Raw genomic sequence first — 22,281 nt, 5'->3', positions numbered from 1 at the left:
ACTCATAGGATCCAGTTTTAGGTAGAGTCTCCACCTCCAATAATTCAACCAAGGAAAATCCTTCTCAGGTGTCTGGATTTCAGTTAATTTGTAATTATCCAAGATCACAACAAAGATTAGCTACCACAGCATCCCAACGTTAACCAGAGACCACCATCCATTCTCAATAATCTGAGTCTAATGAGAATGGAGTGGATTCTCTTGAGTATGTATAAGACGAGCCTTGTAGACTCCTTACTTAAGCCTGCCTCGAGTCTGGAGTCCCGGCCTTTCCAGCTCTCATCCCTCAGCCTGTGGCGTCCCAAGGCACCAAGGACCTCGATGTCAGCGGAGAGGTGGCTGCTAGGTCGCCCGACCTCCTCTCCATGTTGCCCGAGGAGACATCCTTGCTGGTTGCTGGCCGCTGCCTGCTGCTGCTGCTGCCATCATGTCCCCCAGGAGGAGCTGAGCCTCCTCAGGTTCCTACTGCCCTAGCTACCTGCCTTTCCTGCTACCATGCCTTCCCTGTCCTTGAGAGCAGAAACTGAGGAAATCAGTGTGGTTTGTGCCTAGACATGGTTAGTCCATTTATTACTCTGCTGTCACAAGGAGAAATTGTAGGAAATGATAGACACCTGGCCATATACAGAATGCCCTGGGGATGGTTTCTCGCCATACAGTGTGGTAGCTGTTGATTGGTGGATCTCTACTCGAGTGAGCTGCACAAGGACTTTACAGAGCTGTTTAACCTCTGCAGAATGAGTTCCCTTCTGAGGCTGTGGCCTTCACATTTATTTAATAATTTATTGGTTTCTGGAATGACTGTACTTAACTCTCATTTTTCTTTATAATCTCCCACTTTTATTTTTATATTCTCTGTTTATGTCATTTCCACTTTTATGTGTCCCTTTTTCACAGTGAAAAGTATGCATTAGCTTATATTAACTACACATGAGTAAGAAATCTCACAGTGACATTTCCATACATGTATATGAACTTGAACACATCCCTCTGATCTCGCAAACTCTGGCCCACTGATTCCATGTACCTCAGTGTTTCTTTTATTCTTCTTTTTTTGTTCAGCTCCTTTTTTTCTGTGTATACCACAAGTCATGTGGATTCCTATTTTAAGGACTGACAGGCTACATGGGATGATCTTTATTTTTTCTTTTAATTGGGGGTGGGTAGGGTTCAAGACACGGTTTCTCTGTATATAACTCTGGCTGTCCTGAAACTCACTCTGTCGACCAGAGTGAGTTTGGCCTCAAACTCAGAAATCTGACTGGCTCTGCCTCCCCACTACTGAGATTAAAGGCATGTGCTACCACCACCTGGCTATCTAGTGTCTTAAGGGCACAACTGTGTCTTTGTGATCTAGCAGAAAGCCTCCTGCTATGTGGTTATCTTAGGATCTTCCTGGCAGTTCAAAAGTCATGACTGGCAAGGGCAGAGGTAACAGTCAGATGCCATTCTTTTGAACGGTTATGTTATTGAACAGTTTCTATACCTGATTACCCTCTCTGCCAATGCAGCAATTCAAATCAGTACCAAATCAATTCACCCCAAATTAGAAAAAGCCCACGTTTAATGGATACAGTGCACCCGGGTGGCCTTCCAGACTCCCAGAGAATATATGGGGAAGGGAGACTGGAAAAACCATGAGTCTGTTCTCTGGGATGCAGTTTAAATACCCTGTGGGAGTGGTCTTGAGTATCTCTGGGGTTTGGCTATCATTTGGCAGGCTTTCTGAGATGCAGCAGGGTTTGGAGGGAGATTCGGGAAGGGGGGTTTGGGTGGAAACTCCTCCATAACATTCCAGACTCTTGGGTATATAGAAGCCAGGGGCTGGGGCAAAGCTTCCAGCATATCACTTATGCATGGAACAGGGCAGCTGGAAAGAATTCAAGAACAGAATAAATAAAAGTCTAACAACAGCCTGTTCTTTGAGGAAGAAAAGATGTTTCCTTGATGGGACATAACACACCCTGTCCTTCACCTTCTCTGTCTCTCTGTCTGAATGCAGCTGTCCATTCATGGGATATTTTCATTTTTTATCTATACTGGTGAATCAATTATAGTACTAAAGCTACTGTGTTATCAGGCACAGGATGTGTGGATAATAATGGTTTTGAAGCAAAAGATCAGTACTGGTAGTCCAAGGACTCAAAAAAGTTGTCCATGGACAAAACAACTTAGGATTAGAATCATCTGAGCAGCACTTCACAGACCCATCCCCAAACAACAGTCCCTTTAAAATAAAACAGGTACATTTTATTGACAAGGACAGTCTTTCTTGATTATCCCAAGCCTGAGTTTAAATAAAACTCCCTCATCCAATCTTTTCTTTTTTTTCTAGATGGGGTTTCTCTGTGTGTGGCCCTGGTTATCCTGGAACTTTCTCTGTAGACCAGGATGGCCTTGACATCCCAGGGATCCACCTGCCTCTACCTCCCAAGTCCTGAGATGTGTCTTGGGAGGCACATGTGTCACCCAAGACATGTGTCACCACCTCCAATCTTAAACTTTTCATCTTGGGGGAGAATTGGTGGGTAGTAGAACCTTCATTGTCCAACAACAGAGCTCTTGAGTCTCCTTCTTGGTTTTCCCAGGTGTTGATGATGAGGAAGGGTCTACCTTTGTGACTTTCAAAAAATCTAATCTCTGATAGAGAACTGGCACGTACAGCTTTGGTGCCCTTTGCTGGACAGTACCCATGCCTGCCTTTCATCATGTGATGATTTAGCTGGATAGAATTGCTAACCAGTGCTAGTGGATTGTGTAGACATACGATGCCTTCAGTGGTGTGAATGTTTTATTGACAGAAAAAAACATATTTGTTCTCTTGTAAATGTTCATCCGCTTTCTGTGGCTTATGTCACATAGCTGGTTCAGGGTCGGTCCTGTGAGGTCCATTTAAAGTGTTAAACTGATAACATCTGATTGGATGTGACAGCAGCTTAGCTTCAAGAAAAAGGAAAAGGCTGATCACAGCTGTGCCAGCTCAGTTGTTGATGTGACACAGGCTTGTGTCCATCAGCTGTATCTCACAGCCAATGTTATTTTGAAGCATTGGTTACCTTGATCATGTACAAAACATGATCAAGTCCTTGCTCTTCTGCTCTTTGATTTTGCCTTTGCTTTTTGGTTTGGTGAGACAGGATCTCCTGTAGCACAGGCTGGCCTCGGGGCCCCTGTATAGCCAAAGATGACTTGAACTTCTGGTCCTCCTGCATCCACTTTCCTAATTTAATAGTTGCCATGTATTCACCTTTATGAGACCTTAATTGTTTTTCTGTCAGCTTAGCAGCTGCACCGAAATCTACTAATATTTTAACTACCAACACTGCTCCAAGGACGCACAGTCAACACCACACCTCTGAGACCTAGGCCTAGCTGGATTTCTGGTCCTAATTGCACGAGTTTGACCACAAATGCCAAATGTAGGTTGTAACTAAGACACTATTGTAGGGGAAGCTGTAGCCACGCCTTCTTAGGGGCTGGCTACAAGAGTACCTGAGGGCTTGTGAGGGCGTGGTCAGAGTGAGTAGGGGGACTGCGTTTTCGGTTTCGGTTTCTCTTTGCTTCTTGCTGTACAGACTACCACCGGCTGGCTGGTTCGCTCTGTAAGTAAGGCTTTTCCCTATTAAATATCCTTATATTTCTACCTGACTCTGTATTGGTAATTACCTACTATACACTATTGTTCTACTTACCAATAAAGACTCTGGAGTCAGATGTAGGCTGAAAACCTGTTAGATCAAGAAAGCCCAGAAGCAACTAGTGGACCTTCCATTTTGGGTGGTGGTCCAACAAGAGAAGTATCTCTCCACTTATCCCAAATCAATATATCTAAGTCCCTCCCTACTGCTTCCTGTGTGTCTCTCTATCCCTATTCCTGACTCCTCCATCCTTTGTATAGATAACTTCTGTCCACTAGGTGATGGCTCCACCCTCTAATCCAAGGTTAATTTTATGAACACACTCTTTAATAACTTGGTATTCCCATTGATCTCCTACATATGGTGCATCAGCTGACCATTAAGGGCTCTCCTCAGACTGGGCACAGCTAGTTGAATCATGACTGATTGTCGTGTGTGTGTGTGTGTGTGTGTGTGTGTGTGTGTGTGTGTGTGTGTGTATGTGTGTGTGTAGTGTGTCTATAAATGGGTCTGTGTCCTGCCTAGTTCCCATTGAAACTTCAATTCTAATATAACAGTATTAACATCTGGAAATGCATGAGTATTAGTGTCTTGCCAAACAGTAGAACATGTGGCCTATAAGAAGAGGTTTCATAGACTGAGTTCTGGTAGAATTCTGCATTAACACCATCTGGCCCTGGGATTTTATGTTGTGAGACTTTTGATGACTGTTTCTATTTCATTAGGGGTTATAGGTTATAGGACTATTGCTTCATAAATATATTCCTAGCAGTCAGGAGGCTGAGACAGGATGTTGGCCTCTAGTTCAAGGTCAGCTCCCATTTAATTTTTTAAACTTTCCCAATGAGGTGTCTGTGTGGTATCTCTGGGTAGCCCTGGATGTAATGGCACTCAATTTGTACATCAAGCTAGCCTCAAACTCAGAGATTCCCCTGTCTCTCCCTCCAGAATGCTAGCATTAAAGCCCACTGACCAGCTCCATTTTAAATTTTGGGTTTTTTTTGTTTGTTTGTTTGTTTCAGGACTCGGTTTGTCTGTGCAACATCCCTAGGTGTCCTGGAACTTACTCTGTAAACCATGCTGCCCTGAACTCACACCGAGATCTACCTGCCTCGGGCTTCTTAGTGTCACTTTGAAGTTTTAAAACATAGTGCTATTTATATTTGGGGGATGGGGAATGATTGTGAAGGTCAGGGGAACCTGGGCAAGTTGGTTCCCTATTCAATCATGAGGATTCTGGGGATGGAACTCAAGGGGACCATTTGGTAATAGCAGTCTTTATCCACTGAACTCTCTCTATACCCACATTCTGTCTATGCTCACCTGTCCCAGTCTTTGACTCTCACTAGGTCTGGTTTGGGCTCTCTATCTGAATTCTCCAGAGAACAAAGTGGTATTTCATCTGCTTACTGCTGCCCCTCTTCACTTTTGGGTCTCATGCAAGTCTTGGGGTTTCAGGAGACGCCTCATTGGGAAAACACTTGGTGCTCAACATTACAACTTGAGTTCAGATCTCCAGCTGTGTTGTCAAAAGCTGGGTGTAGTGACACAATCAGCAATTCCAGTGCTGGGGGTGGGATAGAGACAGGGGGATCCTGGGATGCTCTGGCTGCCACTCTCCCAGTCTGGCTGAACTGGTGAGTTTAGAGTCAGAGAGAGACCACACCTCAAAATATAAATGAAAGGAAGATGCCTGACTTGGATCTGTGGCCCCTAGTGTGTGTGTGTGTGTGTGTGTGTGTGTGTGTGTGTGTGTGTGTGTGTGTGTGTGTCTGTGTGTGTGTGTCTGTGTGTGTGTGTGTGTCTGTGTGTGTGTGTCTGTGTCTGTGTGTGTGTGTGTCTGTGTGTGTGTGTGTGTCTGTGGTGTGTGTGTCTGTGTGTCTGTGTGTGTGTGTGTGTGTGTGCAGCCAGGCATGCAATCATGATTGAGATCTGTAAAAGTCTCCAATCTCTCAGCACTTTCTTCATGGATCCTTGTTCCTCCTCCCAACAGCAGACCATGAGCCACAGGGACAGTGTCAAGAGAGGTCACCACAGGAGCCAGAACCTGGTAGAGCATGGGCAGGTTGGCCAGGGGTAGAACTGGAAATCCCAGCACTCACTGGTGAGGGCTGTCTGCTGTGTTGGGCCCTGAGCATGGAGACTCATCGACTAGCTCTAGGACCCTAAGAAAATGGCAGGAAAGTGAGTCAGTGTGGACAGAAGCGTGACAAAGGCATAGGCGTCCTGGTTGATCCATCTTGATGACTTTGGAACTACAATGACCACTGTGTATGCCTGGATGGAATGAGGCACTCAGCTCTCTCAATGCTCTGTGAAGTGACAGCAGTAAGTTAGTACTCAGGACATCCTAGCTAAGGAACTGGGGTGTCACCCCTGTGCCCTCTAGAGGAGGCTAGCAGGCATTCATGAAGGACAACCTACACACTATTGCATCTGCCTTGATACCTATGTATTTGAACTAGAGCCAAGGGAGAAGCAGTGGATACCAGAGGAAGAAGGCAGCAAACAAGAAATTCAAGGAGCATTTTTGTGATGACTTTGGTCCACTTTCCGCATCATATCCTACCCTCCTCACCCTACAGACAAGACACTCAGCCTCTCTGTACAGTGTTTCAGCTTCCCAGCTCTAAAGTTCTCTTTCAGGGAATAGAGAACTGCAGTACCCATCACCTATCTCTCAAGTCCCCAGAAGCCATCTGATGACTGGTAGTGCCATCCACTCTCTACTGGCTGTGTCTGAGTAGTTAAATTCGTGTTAGGCTGGCTTTGGTTGGGACTCTGGGGCAGGACATGGTCTTAACTGTCATAGGAGTCAATGTGGGCTCCAGACTGCAAAGTGTTCTTTTGCAGCAAAGTCAGTAGTTTCTGGGCTGAGGACCCACAATCCACCAGCTTCCCCTTTGACTTCAGCTCCTGCAGTCTGGGCCTTAACTCTGGGTCCTTGGAGGTTTCTCTAGCCAGCTGCTGCATATGTGTGTCCAGGGGACTTACTGGATGGAAGTACAAGACAGAGAACAGGTTGGAGGTTCCCAGTGGGTGTAGAGGGTGGAGCTGAGTCAGGTCTGGCCCAAGGTTCCATTATATTATCTTCTAGTATTTTTTTTCTTATTTCAGTTATGTTCTCTGTTGAAATTCAGGATCCTCCTGCTGTCGCCTCTATAGGACCAGGGTTATAGGTGAGGGCCACATAACTACTGAGTTTGAACCCAAAGCTAAAGTCTATTGAGTATCACTTACACTCAAGCTCATCATCTCTTAGGCACCTGACATCTCTTCCCAACTTTCCCATTTTATCAAGTGATATTAGACCCCCCCCCAGGTGTCTCACTCCACCTGCAGCCAACCAGGACCCAGGTGAGACTGTCAGCTTGGTCTCCAGCAGGTCCATGCCTCAACCTTGCTTTTTCCTCATTTCATCAGCAGCTCTAGCCCTCTGATGAATTCATCTGGGTGCCCTCTCCTGGCTCACATCGTTCCTCAAAACTCTCGATGGGGGCTCAGGTGGTAAAGTACTCAGTGTACAAGCATGAGGACATGAGTTCAGATCCCCAGTAAAAAGCTGAGTGTAGGGGACGAGAGAGGAGATGGCTCCCTGTTAAGACAACTTGCTGTTCTAGCAGAAAATCAGGATTTGATTCCAAGAACCAACTTGGCAGCTCACAGTTACAAGAGCGATGCTGCCCTCTTCTGGCCTCTGCAGGCACTGCATGAGATGAACATACACATTCTGGCAAAATCTCAATAAACACAAAACAAGGTCTTCTCTCTCTCTCTCTCTCTCTCTCTCTCTCTCTCTCTCTCACTGTGTGTGTGTGTGTGTGTGTTTCTCTCTCACACACACAGACCTGTCACTAACAAGTTTTCTAAACTTTACTTGCATTACTAGACAATGTTTCCTGCCTGTTAAAACAGCACTCAAGGAATTATATAGCCTAACAAATTTTAAAGGTGTTATGGGACAGAAATTTAATGGAACCCAGTACTAGAAAAAGAATCACTTTGCTTCATTTGAATATCCTCTAGCCTGCCCCTCCTGTCTTGTTTTGAGACACAGTCTCCTGTAGCCCACACAAACTTCTAATTTACTGTATGGTCAAGGAACTCCTGCACACACCTCTCAAGTGTTCTATTTACCATACCCAGTTTTATCTCCTCCAGAACCTCTGGGACAGGGTTCCTATCTTTCCAAACAGACACTTCTCTCTTTGGAAACCTGTTAGAACATTTTTCCAGAGACGAAATGATAAGTAGAGTGGTTCCTGCTTGTCTACAGACTCTGGGGAAACCTAAAACTCTTGGGTCATTCCTCCAAGATGCCTGAGGCTGTCTCCAGAGAGCTAACTTAGCTCTGGGCCCATGTGTCATAGCTCTCCTCCTACCTACAATTTACATGTGATCACTGCTGTTTGAATGAGTCTGGGCTGAGCTCAGAGCAGGGGAGCTGGAACAAGCAATATCATGTATGTGTATGGAGGGCAGGTGCCAGGTAATATCCTGAGACCCAGGTAGATCAAGGGTTAGAAGCTAGTTTGGATCCTGGCCTGCCCATTCAAATAGTAGACAAACCATTTCCACTCCTGCCTCCAGTATCCCGACCTCGTCCAAAGGGGTACTGATAACTGGATCTCACCCTTGAGTTGCTCACACATTCCATCACATATTCTTACTTTCTAACCACAGAAATCACAAGCCTAGAAGAAAGGCCCCAGCACGGTGGCATCTTAATAGGCTGATTATACAAGACAAGGCATCAGAAGACTGTATACTCTGTAATTTTGATGAGAACAGGGACCCTATGTTATTCATCCTAGCAACCATTTCCCACCCTGTTCAGGGTTCCAGCATAGCTCAGCCAGGGATGCTCATCAGTCAAGAAGGTCTGACTGCTTGTCTTTGAACATTTATTGTGGCTGGCCTCCATGGTGCTTTGCTAGTGTTAGGGATACATGGATAAATAGCATATGGTCCTTGAGGAAGAAAAACACACATCTAAACATATAAAGGCAATGTGGTCTTTTGTTCTTTAATTGTAACGTATTTGTGCTTATGTGTATGGGTGTATTCTCCCATGTGCCAGTCAGGCAACTCCTAAGCTCTGCCCCTCCTGCTCTAAATTCTTAGTCTGTATTTTCCTTGCAAGATGAGGAGTCATGAGGCAAGGTGCAACATATTCTTTAGATTCTTTTCTGAGAATATTGATGAGTTCCCCACATTTCCAGCCCCAGAAAGGTTCCAGCCATGTTGGGTCAGCAATGGAAGTATCACCCACTTACCTGGAGCATAGCTCACACTGGGTTCCTCAGGAACTTGGACCTTGTACAATCTGTCTCAGGCAGCCTTCCCAGCACAGTACAGCCCCTAAACCTTGTAGGGTTCCAAGGCACACAGAGATGAGATGTTAACCACAGTCTTGTTGAAGCCAGGGCTATCTGGGAAGGCTTTCAGGGTGCCGGAGCTGAGCAGAGCATGAAGTCATGTTTAGAGCCCCGTAGTTGTTCACCTCTGCTGGGTCACTCACGTTCATGAAGCCTTTGGAAATATCTCCAAGAGTACCTGAAAAAACAGGACCAAAGAAATGACACAGCAGCGGGGGCTCTCTTCTCCTCAGCCTTCTGCAGTTTCTCCTCATATCCATTTTTCACATCTACCTCAGTTCTGCAGATGCTGTTAATGCAAGCTAAGAATACACCTGTCTCAGAGCTCTGTAGAAAAGTAGGGGGATTCATTCAGAAACTTGAATTCTGCTCCTGCCAGGGGGCATTGCTCAAGGCAATGGAGAAAGTTTCACAGGAGCTTTAGACAAGGAACCTGTGCTAACCCTACAGGGACATCTTGTTTCTGCTTGGAGTCTTGACTTTCAGGTACTACCCCCTAAAAGAGGCCTCAGCCCTGGACTGGTAGGGAGTCTCACCTGCATTGTTGATGAGCAGCAGGCTCTGCTGACCCTTTGGTCTGGGGAGCTTGCAAACTGTGCACAACAGCTGCTGTACTACGGCCTCGGTGTCCAGGTCAGCTGATGCCCGCCCCAATCCCAGGCCAGGATGCTGTGTGCAAAGTTCCTCCTCCAGCTGCGGCAGAGCCAAGTGACTGCATGCCCTGAGGAGCAGCATGGAACCTGGCGACCACAACAGGGCCAGTGTGTGGCCAAAGCCTCGGGAGGCCCTGTCAGCACACACACAGTGAGACCCAATCTGCCTTCCTCCATGCCTGGAGCTCAGTGGAGCATACAGCTACTAAACCACCACAGGGCAGGGCCTACCCTCGGCACAATGTTTCAGAGGGGCTGGCAAGCATCCACCAGTGTCTGGGTGAGAAAAACAACAATAGTCACAGAGTCAAGACCTGGCAGGATCCCCATCCCCAATGCAGAGCAGGCTGATTCCACTTGAGCCTCTCCTACAAGGTCAGCCTCTTCCTGGGAACATGTGTCCTCAATTTCCACCCTGTTCCAGAACCAGCTTCCTCCACCAGGGTGGTTTGTCTTCATTCAGGGCATAAGAGGAAACAACCAGTGACAACAGTGGATCAAGTCCTTCCTTGCATGTGTAGATTTTGGGGTCCCCTTGCACTGTGGGTGACAGAAGATTTCTCTGGAAGAGCACAGCAGCTCCACCAGGAGAAAATGCAAAGGACACAGGAAAAGTAATCCAATGATCACAACAGTGCCATAAACAAGATGATGACCCTTCTAAATAGTAAAAGCACACCTTGATTCCTTGGGAGCTTCAGACAGCAACCTTAGTCCATACACCCATGTCTTGAAAGTATTAAACCACTTTGTAATGTCAAATGATAACCTAAAACTCACTAGGAGACGTGGTGGTATGCACTTGTAGACCAACACTTGGGAGATAGCAGAGAAGAAAAAAGAGTATGAGAAAGAGATGGTTACAGTCCATTCTCAGCATGAGGTGAGCTAGAGTTGATCACAGTGACAGACAAGCAGGCTGCTCCTAGACCCTCTTCCCTAGCTAGTCACTAGCCCCTCTTTGTTTCGGAAAGTTACAAGTGCTGTGCTCATTAATTTAGCTGGTTCAGATTAGTGAAGCTGGCAATCAGAAGGGGCCGGACTCAAGTCTCAAATTATTTATTGAATGAGGATTTTGTCCTAGGCAAATGATATGGAGAATTAGGGGCATGCAAGTCCTGCAAGCCTACAGGAGAGCAGGAATATTTCTTAATATGTTTTTTAAAAAACAACTTTCTGGTGCCAAATCAGCACCTTGGCAATTTATTTTATTTAATTTTATTTTTCAAGACAGGGGTTCTCTGTGTGGTCCTGGATGTCCTGGAACTCACTGTATAAACTAGTGTGGTGTCAAACTCATAGATCTGCCTGTCCCTGCCTCCTGAGTGCTGGAATTAAAGGCAAGCACCGCCATCACCCAGCCACGTCTAGTGTGTTTAGAGTGGATTCTGGGGTTCAAACTCAACAAGGCAAGCACTTTACTGACCAGGCTATCTCCCCAAGCACCCACCCACTTTTTCTGTATTGTGTTTTGTTTTGTGACAGAGTCTCATATATCCCAGCTGGCCTTGAACACACTATAGTCTGGAAGATCCTTCTACTCCTTTTGTTAAGCATACAATGAAAAACTCAAGAGACTAGTGGAAACTAAGAGGTTTTTGATATACCTCTCTCTCTCTCTCTCTCTCTCTCTCTCTCTCTCTCTCTCTGTGTGTGTGTGTGTGTGTGTGTGTGTGTGTGTGTGTGTGTGTGTGTGTGTATCTATTTAGAGACAGAGAGACAGAGAGAGAGAGAGAAAAACGGAGAGTTAGGGTTATGTGTCTTGAAAAACTATCTTTAATGAAATCCATGTGATGTGGTGCTTGTAATCCCAGCACTGGGAAGGCAGTGCAGATCCCTGGGACATCCTGGCCAGCCAACCTAGTCCATTTGGGGAGGTGTTCTGGGCCAGTGAAAGAATCTGCTTTTTGAAAACATTTTAAAGATGGATACATAGAACTACACACATTGTCTTGTGGCCTTCACAACCACCCCTGCCTCTCACCCTCATCCCTACACACATGAACAGGCACATCTGTAAATACACAGAGGGAAAAAAAGAGATAAAAATTAAAGAAAAATCCCTTAAATGAAAGTAAGTATATGGAGATGTTTCTATCTTTAAAAAATTTATTTTCTCCAAACAACCATTTTATTTATTATTTTCATTTTGTATTGGTGTTTTGCCTACATTTATGTTTGTGTACCATATGTGTGATATGCACAATGGAAGTCAGAAAAGGGCTTTGGAAACCCTGGAGCTGAAGATACAGACATTTGTGAGCTGCTTTCTGGGTGCTGGTAACTGAACCCTGGTCTTCTGGAAGAGCAACCATGTGCTGTAACAGGCTTTCTCTTGGGCCACCAGACAGCTTCCTAATCATGACCCAGAGACTTGTTAGTTATGAATGTTTGCTCTTAACTTAGGCTTATTTTTGGCTAGCTGTACCTTTTCATCTATGTTTTGACTCTGGGTTTTTGCCTTTCTTTCTTCTGTTTGTCCCACACTTTCTAGCTGGCTGGCCGATGCCTGGCTTATGGTCCTGGACATGTCCCTGTTTTTCTTCCTCTTCTCTTCTTCTTCATTCTCTCCCCCAGCCTAGAGTCCTCATCCTATATATTCCTTGGCCTGCCAGGCCTGAGAGAATAGTTTTCCTTCCTAGCTATTGACTGTTCAGCTTATATTAGAACAATCAGGCAGTTTAGGCAGGCAAGGTGAGAAACAGCAACACGTCTTTACATAATTAAACAAATGTATCAGAAACAAAAGTAACACATCTTTGCATAATTAAATAAATGCAGCATAAAGTACACACCTTTACACAGTTACGGTAATATTCCACAACACGATACTCTTCACTGGTGAGCCCTATGTCTAGCATGGTTTAATCTTTTGAACAGTGTAACAGAGTGACACAGGGTAGTGAGACTGTCTGTAATTCCTGTAGTCCAATCTGAGGCAGGAGGATCTGATTTATCATCATCCTTACCCACATTTTAAGTTCCAGGTCAGCCTGAACTACATTAAGCTGCCTTCCAAACAAGCCCTATACAATCAAACACAGGGCTTTAAGTTAGGCCTTCAGGATGCAGTGTCCTTAATGCTTATTTTTGGAGCTGGAGAGACAGCTCAGCACAGAAGAGCACCGATTGCTCTTCCAGAGGACCTGAGTTTGGTTCCCAGCAACTCCATTGTGGGCATAACACCAGTTCCATGGGATCCCATGACCTCTTCTGACCTCCACAGGACAGACATACACACAGTCAAACATTTGCACACATAAAATATTACAATTTATATTCATTTAAAAAAATTAGACTAATTTTTTAGTGGTGCTTGTCTACATGTGCACCATTTGTGTATGTATGTGTGTGCACAACATGTGAATGTATGTATGTGCACCATATGTGATATGTGTCCCACAGATGTATGTTTATATGTGTACTAATGTACGAGCAGCATGGGTGTATGTATGTATGTGCACCACATGTGTATGTATGTATGTGTACCATATGTGTATCATGTGCTCCACATATGTATCTATGTATGTGTAACACATGTGTATGGGTGTATGTTCACACATGTGTATGTTGGTATGTGCACTACATATGTATGTATTTATGTTCACTACATGAGTACTATGAATGTGGACATGCATGCATGTATGTATAAATGTGCACCAAATGTGTGTGTATGTATGTATGTATGTATGTATGTATGTATGTATGTATGTATGAATGTGGACATGCATGTATGTATGTGCACCACATGTGCCTGGCATCTAAAGAGGCCAGGAGAAAGGTCTGGTTCCCAGAAATGGATCTGCTGACAGGGGTGAGCTGACTTGTGGGAACTGATGATTGAACTTGGTTCCTCAGGAAGAGCAGCAAATGATCTTAACTGAGGAGCCACTCTCCAGCCAATCCCATTAAGCCACTCTCCATGTGGCTCCCACACACAAACAAGCCGAGGGATGCTGGCATAGCAACTGGCAGTACCAAGCTGAAAATAGCTCAAATCCAACAATTGGACGCGATCCTTGTACCTCTTAGCCCTTGATCTTCTGATCCTACCTTCTGAGTAAAAGGGGGAGGATCAGAAATTTCAGGCCTGCCTTGGCTAAACATTTCCAATAAGAGGCCAGCCTGGGTTATAGGAGACATGGCTTTAAGTAATAAACAAGTGGACCTAGAACCCAGTGTGGTGTCCTATGGCTGCAATGTCACCCTTGGGAGAAAGACAGAAGGATCACAAATTCATGGCCACCCAAGTTACATATTGACACTCATGCCACCCTGGACTACCTAGATCCTTGTTCAACAAAACAAATGTGAAGGATTAGTTGAATATGGTGGCACACACCTCTAATAGCAGCACTCCACTTATGGTAGCTTATATTTGGGAAGTGAAAGTGTCATAAATCTCCCTAAAATTGCTTTTGGTCATGAGGTTTTATCACAGCAGCAGATATACATCGTCCATAATCCAGTGAAGGACAACATCTGGAGCCTGTTATGCTTCAAATGATTCCCCCTAAAAGTATTAAAGTTGAGAGGGTGTGTATTAGAGTTGAGATGTCAAATGTCCAAGGAATGATCCTGTGATTGCACTTTGATCCCTATCAATTGGCCTTCCCTGTTTTTGAAGTTGTGGAAAATCTGGGCAATCAACCCTAGAAAGAGGAAGTGGGTCATGGGAGGTACAGAGAATGGTAACTGAGTGCAAATAGCCTCCTTGGTCCCTCTGCCCCTCTGACCAGACCAGCCTTCCTGTCCATGGGGCCATGTGTGTGTGAGTGAGGTGTGCAGAGCCATCATAGAGCCTAGGGTACTAGGTTATGCCTCCATCTGCCACACCTGCTGTCTTAGGGTTCTGGCAGACAAGTATTCTCTTGATAATTTTGAACATATCAAGCAACTGCCTCTGGGTTCCTGGGCTTTGGTGAGAAGTCTCAGGGCTAACGGGTATCATGTGATGAATGATATCATCTTTAGCCCCCATAGATGTTAGTCCCAGGCCATAGAGAGAAATGAAACAGCATTTTGCCACAACATCTCAATATATTCATTCTATAGAAACCAGAAATCTGTCATTAGAGAAAAATAAAATAAAAACTTTGACTGTAGAGATACTGATATTTTTTTTTTTTTACAAACTTGTCCCAGAAGACTAGGGTCAGAATGAAAAGCAAAACAGTATCCACCTACAAACTGAAGACTGTCAGAGTCCATAAGCAAGGGAGGCCCAAATCTTTGGGTCCCATTTTTATTCTTATGATTCACTGTTTTCTTATTAAAGTGAAACTCATCCTGGTTAAAATTTGGGTGTCAATGTGCCACCAAGATTCAGGTGTTTAGACACAGTTCCCACCAGGTGACATCATCTGGAAGTTGGTCTAAAAGAAAGAACTGACTCACTGGGCAACATTGGGGACAAACATTTGAGTGTAGCCTGTCTAATCAGGCCCCTACTGCCACACTGACCATACTAGCTTTTGTGTCCTTGGTGACAGAATGTAAGGAAATCCAGTGTGGTGTGCTGAGCTGTGATTGGTCCATTTCTTGCCGTGACCTCACAATGACAGACACCTATGCACTAACAGCTCTGGCTTAGGCTGACTTCAGTCCTTACAGTGCAGAAGCTGTTAGCTGGTTGGACATAATTTAGATTTGGATATTAGTGTAATTGTACTTCGATATTCTTGAACTGTTGCCTGAACACAGTGAGTTGCCCTCTAAGTTCATAGATTCTGGGTTTAGAGCTTTGTTTCTCTGTATTTAAAATAACCCTTCCTTCCTTCCTTCCTTCCTTCCTTCCTTCCTTCCTTCCTTCCTTCCTTCCTTCCACCTTGGTTTGGGGTACAATGTGGGAAAATTTATTAGACTATTACTCTATTTTAATGTGTCATTTTATTTGGACTCATCTTTCTTTCACCATTTAAAAATATTAGTTTATATCAACTATACCGCATTCTCAGAGTACAAAACTTGACCACATTCCCCTGATCTCACTGCCTCTTGTCCACCTCTTCCAAGTCCCTCAGTGTTTTCCTTTTTATTCAGCCTCTTACTTGCTGAGTACAGGCCAAATCATGTGGACTCCTGTTCAGAGGACTGACAGGCCACACTGGATGGTCTCTTAAAGAAGGGCAGCAATGTCTCTGTGCTTTGGCAGAAAGCCTCCTGTTAGGTGGTTATCTTAGGATCTCCATGGCAGTTCAAGTTCATGACAGGCAAGGTCAGAGGAAATAGTCAGATCCCATTCTTTGGATATTATGTATGGAACAGGGCAGCTAAAAGACTTCAAGAACAGAGTAAATGAAAGTGTAAAGAGAGCCTTTTCTTCCAGGAAGAAAAGAACTGTCTGTGGTGGGACAAGTCCCTCCACCATCTCCTGTCTTCTGTTGGCTTGAAGTTGTCCTTTCATGGGACATTTTCATTTTCTATCTTAAGGGGCATTATAGTCCTAAAGCTAGTTTGTTATCATGCTCAGGGGGTGGAAACAATAATGGTTTTGAAGCAAAAGATCCATTCTGGGGCTCATAGACCTCAGAGAACAAGTCCAGGAACAAAAACTACCTAGTGTTGGAGTCATCTGCCCAGAACGGCATACACACACACACACACACACACACACACACACACACACACACACACAGACAGACAGACTCCAGACTGCTCCAAACACCTTTCCCTTTTGAAAAATGGGGACATTTTATGGACAAAACTTCTTCCTGATCTTGCCAAGCTGGAGTTTAACAAAACTCCTATTTATCTTTTCTTTCTTTTTTTGCTTTCCCATAGAAGGTTTCTCTTTGTAGTTCTAGCTGTCCTCGAACTCTCTCTGTAAACCAGGCTGGCTGGATTTCAGAGAGATCCACCTGCCTCTGCCTCTCAAGTACTGGTATTAAAGGCATTTACCACCTCCTGCAATTTTAACCTTTTCATCCTTTGTGGAGAAGCACTAGGTAGAAGGAACTTCATTGTCCAACAGGGAAGTCCTTCAGCTTCTTTCCTGGTTTCACCAGGTCCTGAGGATGACAGAGTCTCTAGCCTCTGTGTCTTTAAAAAATGTCATATATGACAGAGAACTGGCAAGTAGGGTTCTGTTGCCCATTGCTGGACAGTGCCCATGTCTCCCTTTCACCGTGTGGTGAAGTAGCTTGCTAGAATTGTAAGCAGTGCTTTTGTCTGGAATGTGTACACACTGGATACCTTCAGTGGCGTGAAAGTCTTACTGACAGGAAAGAATCTGCCTGACCTGTTGTAAAGGCTGTCCAGTTTCTGTGGTTTATATTTCATGGCTGGTTCTGGGAAGGTCCTGTGAGGTCCATTTAATGTGTTAAACAGATGACTTCTGTGTTTAGGATTTATTAACGCTTGACTGAGGACTCAGAAAGCAAAATCAGCATCAAGCTATACAGATCAGGCAGTGGTCATATACACCTTCAATCCCAGCAGCCAGAAGCTAGGAGGTGCTGGAACACAATCTTAATCGTAGGACTCAGGATTAAGAGGTAGAAGGATCTCAGAGATTTCAAGGCCACCCAGATCTACACAAGATTGAATCAATCTAAAAGGGAATTATAGCTCACACATTTAATCCCAGACCTAGAGGTGTATAAAAGACAGGAACATGTAGTCAATATGAGGCATTCATTCTTCAGCCCCACTAACAAGTCAGAGGCTTGGTGAGAGCTCATGGAGACAGGATCAGTCCATTCAGCCTGATGAAGAGGTGAGAAGCTGGTGGCCACCTGCTTTTTTCCCCTGATGTTCAGCTTGAAGTATGAACTCCAAAATCAGTCACTGGACATTTTATTAATTCATGTTAGAATTCTGATGCGAGGCAACAGTAGCTTTGCTTCAAGAACAAGGAAAAGGCTGATGACAGCCCTGCCAACTCAATTGTTGATGTCACATAAGCTTGAGTCCATCAGCTGTATCTCACAGCACATGTCGTTTTATAACATTGAGAACCTTGAATATGTACAAAACCAAAGCAGTCCTTGCTCTTCTGCTCTTTGCTTTTGCTTTTTGTTTTGGTGAGACAGGGTCTTCTGTAGTACAGGCTGGCCTCAAGGCCACTGAGTAGCCAAAGAGGACTTGAACTGCTGGTCCTCATGCATTCACTTTCCTAATTTAATAATTGCCATGTACTCACCTAGTTGTTTTTAAGTTGGCTTATCAGCCGATCCTAAATCTACAGATATTTTTAACTACCATTGGTGACCAAAGGACGTAGAGTTGGCCCCCACATCTCAGACCTAGGCCTAGCAGGATATCCGGTCCTGTTGTCACCAGGTTGTCTGTAGCTGCCAAATGTAGGTTTAATTAAGATTCTATTGTTCCATTTACCAATAAAGAATTGGGAGTCAGTCATAGGGTGGAAACCTGGAAAGTCTGAGAGACTGAGAAGCAACCAGCTGACCTTCCTACTTGGACCAATATCTTACAATTAAAGTGTCTCTCTACTTGTCCCAAAGTAAATGACCTGAATCTCTATCTCCGCCCCTACTCATTCTGTTACATCTCTCTGTCCCTAATCCTGAGTTCTCCATCCTCTCTATAGCTAGTTCCTGTAAACCATTTCCTGCCTCCACCCTCTGATCCAAGGTTATTTTTATTCACACAGGCTCTAGGTATGCTGGCTTTCCCCTTGTGCTCTTATATAAGGTGTATCAGCTGACACTGCACGGCTCTCCTCAGGGTTGGCACAGCTATTTGGATCATGTCTGATTGTGGGGTGTTAGTGTGTGTGTGTGTGTGTGTGTGTGTGTGTGTGTGTGGAGAGAGAGAGAGAGAGAGAGAGAGAGAGAGAGAGAGAGAGAGAGTTTGTGTGTGTGTGTGTGTGTAGTTTATGTGTAGTGTGTGTATAAATAAATACATATCTGTGTTCTGCAAGGTCCCTGTTGAAACTGTAATCCTAAAACAACTCTATTAACAAATGGGGACTCAGGAGCATTAAAGACTTGTCACACAGTAGAACAGGTGGCCTTTAAGAAATGGCTTCCTAGGCTGAGTTCATGCTTTTACTTGATCATGGGGGAATACATACAAAGTACCAGTTAGAGTAGAGAGCAGTCCTGTTACACTCAGTCACCTGGTTCTTGATCTTATTTTGCTAATGTCCAGATACACAACCAACTAATTTCCATTGTTTATAAGTGACATAACTAAGTCATTTTGTTTGAGAGAATAAGGGCCCAGGCTGCCAGGATATAACTCCATCTCTGACACCTCTTGTTTTAGGGTACTGGCTGACAAATATTTTCTTGATCATTTTGAATGTATCAGACCACTGTCTGGGATCCTGGGCTTCCTTGGGAAGTCTCAGGTCTAAGGGGTATCATATGATGAATGATGTCATCTTTAAGTGCCACAGATGTTAGTCCCAAGCCCTGGGATTTCCCGGAACACAGGATTTTGTCACTACATCCTAATGTTTTCAGGAGCTGCCTCCTCTCTGAGTGAATGCTCCCGAGCCATCTCTCCACCCAGTAACACTGGGTTTGGGGGTATCTGTTGTCTTGGCAACTTTTCTTGCTTCTGGTTTTACTAGAGCCTCGTCTCTGAGTGTTGGGTACAGGTAGACGATCATGGTCCTCCCCAATGTTGGCTCTTAGCTTCTGTGACCTTTATTTTCTTCTATGAGTTTCCGGTTGATACCCGACAACCGTATTGGTGTCATATTCTGTACTCCAATGCTGTGGAAGGTGCTTTCTTCTCCTTGTGAGCATTAAGGACCTGGTTAGGTTGTCTGCAATGTCTCTGAGTATCTTTCTTTGGGACATAGGAATTATCAGCTATCACCATTCTACTGGGCCCGTTATGAACCTTTTCTTTCAACTTCCCCATTGTGAATTTGGTTCTAGCCAGTCAACAAGGATTTGATCATGGAGCAAGGCAGGGAGGTCTGCTACTCCTGTGAGGAGTCCTTCATGACTGACGATAAGATGATGATGAGGGTAGGCCACGGACATTTTTCTGAAATGAAACTGGCCTTCCATGTTCCTACTGTAACCTGTGTGGCTGTAAAAGTTCTTCGAATGAAGAAGAAGAACGCCTCTCTTGTTGAAGTCAGCATTATGAAATCTCTTCAGCATCCGGACATTATTAAGTTGTTTGGTATGGTCCAATCAAGAGACACCACCTACTTAATGATGGAGCACACTTCACAGGGAGATCTTCGGCACATTCTGGAACTGGGGTCCTTACAGGAGAGCGAGGCACGAAGGCTCTTTACCCAGATTCTCCTTGCAATGCAGTACTGCCATGCAAACCATATTGCCCATCGAGACATTAAGGCCAATAACATACTACTCAACTGCAGGGGTAATGCCAAACTTTCTGGGTTTGACCTTGCTATTAAAGTGACCCCAGGGCAGAAGCTGAGGGATTTCTGCAGCACTCTGCTCTACTGTGCCCCGGAACTGTTGTTAGAGAAGGCCTATGATGGCTGCGCTGCTGACATATGGAGTTTAGGTGTCCTCCTCTTCCTCATGGTGGTCGGGCACTTTCCCTTCCAGGATAGCTCTTCTGAAGGTGTTAGGCATCAAATCCTGGCTGCAAACGTAAGAATACCTGAGCACGTTTCCAGAGATATTTTCAATGTCATTGTCAAAATGCTGATGATCAAGCCACAAAGGAGGCCCACCATTGACCAAATCCTGATGTGCCCCATGATAAGGGAGGGCAAGCCACATTCACCACCTATGTTTACACAGAAACAATCTGGCACGGTGAGCCGTGGCATTGTCAGCACCATGACAGTCATGGGGTATAAGTCTGAGGAAATCATTGATTCTCTGAGAAACCAAAACTACAAACAGGTGAGGGCCACTTACCCGATTCTCCAACACCAGTCTCCTGGGGGAGACTGCGGCCATGAAGCAACAAACAGCAAGGAAGTGTCTGTAACAAAGGAGGTGACCATAACCAAGGAAGAAGCCATAACACAACAACCAACCATAACCCAGGAAGAGGACATGGCACATGAAGTGACCATGACTCTGGAGAAGACCATGACAAAGGAAATGACCATGGATGATGGAGTGAGCATGACTCAGACTGAGTCCATCACAGAGAAAGAGACCATCATAAAGCATGAAGATATCATTCGGGAAGCAACGATCACTATGGAAGAGACAGTGGCCCAGTTAAGGACCCTGACTCAGGAACGCACCATCACTCAGGAAGAGGCCATCACCCCTGGCCAGCCTGAGGATGCTCTGACTCGGGAACGCACCATCACACAGGAGGAGACAATCATAAAGCATGAAGATATCATTCTGGAAGCAACAATCACTATGGAAGAGACAGTGGCCCAGTTAAGGACCCTGACTCAGGAACGCACCATCACACAGGAGGAGGCTATCACCCATGGCCAGGCTGACCATGCTCTGACTCGGGAACGTACCATCACACAGGAGGAGGCTATCACCCATGGCCAGCCTGAGGATGCTCTGACTCGGGAACGCACCATCACACAGGAGGAGACAGTCATAAATCATGACGATTTCATTCAGGAAGCAGCAATCATCATGGAAGAGACACTAGTCCAGTTAAGGACCCTGACTCGGGAGCGCACCATCATACAGGAGGAAGCCATCACCCATGGCCAGCCTGAGGTTGCTGGCCCAGCTTCCTCGGGAAACAGGAGGAGCTCAGCCTGGAAGAGGGCTAAGAAAACCATGGTCAACTGCCTCAGACACCTGTGCTGCTGCTGCCTGCCACCTGCCAAGAGAAGACAGGACTCCTGCAAGACCCTGGCTCCAAAGACACGGGATCCTGCAGTCACCCACAGATCCAGGTGGGGCAAATATCCTCTCTATTCGTTCTTTTCCTGCTCTCCTTTGTGACAGAGGATGGCTGTGCCCAATTGTGGCATCCTTGTGAACTTAACAACCTGTCCCTTCAGAAAGAACAATCCCAGAGGATGCCTTCAAGTGTGACCTCGGGTTTGTTGAGCTACAATTGGACAGCACAGATGCTGATCAGAGTAGGGAGAGCAGGAGATGGGGGCATGGGCAAAGGAAGCAGAGATTCCTTGGAGGACCAGTGGGCTGCTTAGATGATTCAGGGCCTTCACAGTAAGTTCTCTGTGTCCAAAGTCACTAAGGTTCTCCTTCCTGTGCCTTTCTACTTCGTAGTTCTGAAGAGGTCCAGCCCCAGCTCCGTGGCTTGTGAGCCACGGGTTGGGGACTGGTCTGGCTGAGATGTGGACAGCCCCTACAGAAGCCAGGCCAGATGTCCAGGAGGCAGTGTCCACAGGCTCCTCCTGCAAAGGAAGAACAGCTGTCCACCCCAGCTCAGCTCTCATCAGGTAAAATCCCTGGCAGAAGGGGCAGGCTTTCCATGGTGTCTTGTTCAGAGGGCAGGGCAGAGTTCCTAAGGTGGCTGAGGCTGTCTTGTGGAACAAAAATAGCCCCTTGCCCTCTCCCCTACCTGGGAAAATAAACATCACATACTGCCCTCTGGGTAATGACTGTCCTTTGCTCCCTGTTTCTTTACAGGGAATATGGTCTTTTCCATGGGGTGAGACTTTTCGCCCAGGGACAGTATTCCTAGTCAACTTGTCCCATCTGCCACAAGAAAGGTGTGATCCCAGCTTGAGAAAGTCCCCTGCAGGCA

General features: G+C 45.4%; 3 protein-coding genes across 3 annotated transcripts in view; all 3 read left to right on the top strand.

Annotated features, from left to right (window-relative positions):
* Positions 1 to 22,281, top strand: part of LOC113837158 (sperm motility kinase 2B-like) — a 47,876-nt gene that overhangs the window by 20,269 nt on the left and 5,326 nt on the right. The gene's annotated exons all lie outside the window — the stretch shown is intronic.
* Positions 1 to 22,281, top strand: part of LOC113837096 (sperm motility kinase-like) — a 73,725-nt gene that overhangs the window by 47,802 nt on the left and 3,642 nt on the right. The window lies entirely within an intron of this gene.
* Positions 9,911 to 22,137, top strand: LOC113837157 (sperm motility kinase X-like). The gene is made up of 3 exons (XM_035449051.1): positions 9,911 to 9,949; positions 19,524 to 21,460; positions 21,801 to 22,137. Exons 1-3 carry the CDS (start codon positions 9,911 to 9,913, stop codon positions 21,835 to 21,837), a joined length of 2,013 nt encoding a protein of 670 aa, XP_035304942.1. The 3' UTR covers positions 21,838 to 22,137.

The sequence above is a fragment of the Cricetulus griseus genome, chromosome 8 (assembly GCF_003668045.3).
Source record: "Cricetulus griseus strain 17A/GY chromosome 8, alternate assembly CriGri-PICRH-1.0, whole genome shotgun sequence".
Lineage (NCBI taxonomy): Eukaryota > Metazoa > Chordata > Mammalia > Rodentia > Cricetidae > Cricetulus > Cricetulus griseus.
This window is presented reverse-complemented; position numbering and strand designations above follow the sequence as displayed.

Bases quoted from the DNA above. Each gene is read 5' to 3' on its own strand.
- LOC113837157 (XM_035449051.1), top strand. From the start codon at position 9,911: ATGTTTCAGAGGGGCTGGCAAGCATCCACCAGTGTCTGG. The intron at 9,950-19,523 runs GTGAGAAAAACA...ATTTGGTTCTAG, and splicing joins AAGCATCCACCAGTGTCTGG to CCAGTCAACAAGGATTTGAT. The intron at 21,461-21,800 runs GTGGGGCAAATA...TCTACTTCGTAG, and splicing joins GCAGTCACCCACAGATCCAG to TTCTGAAGAGGTCCAGCCCC.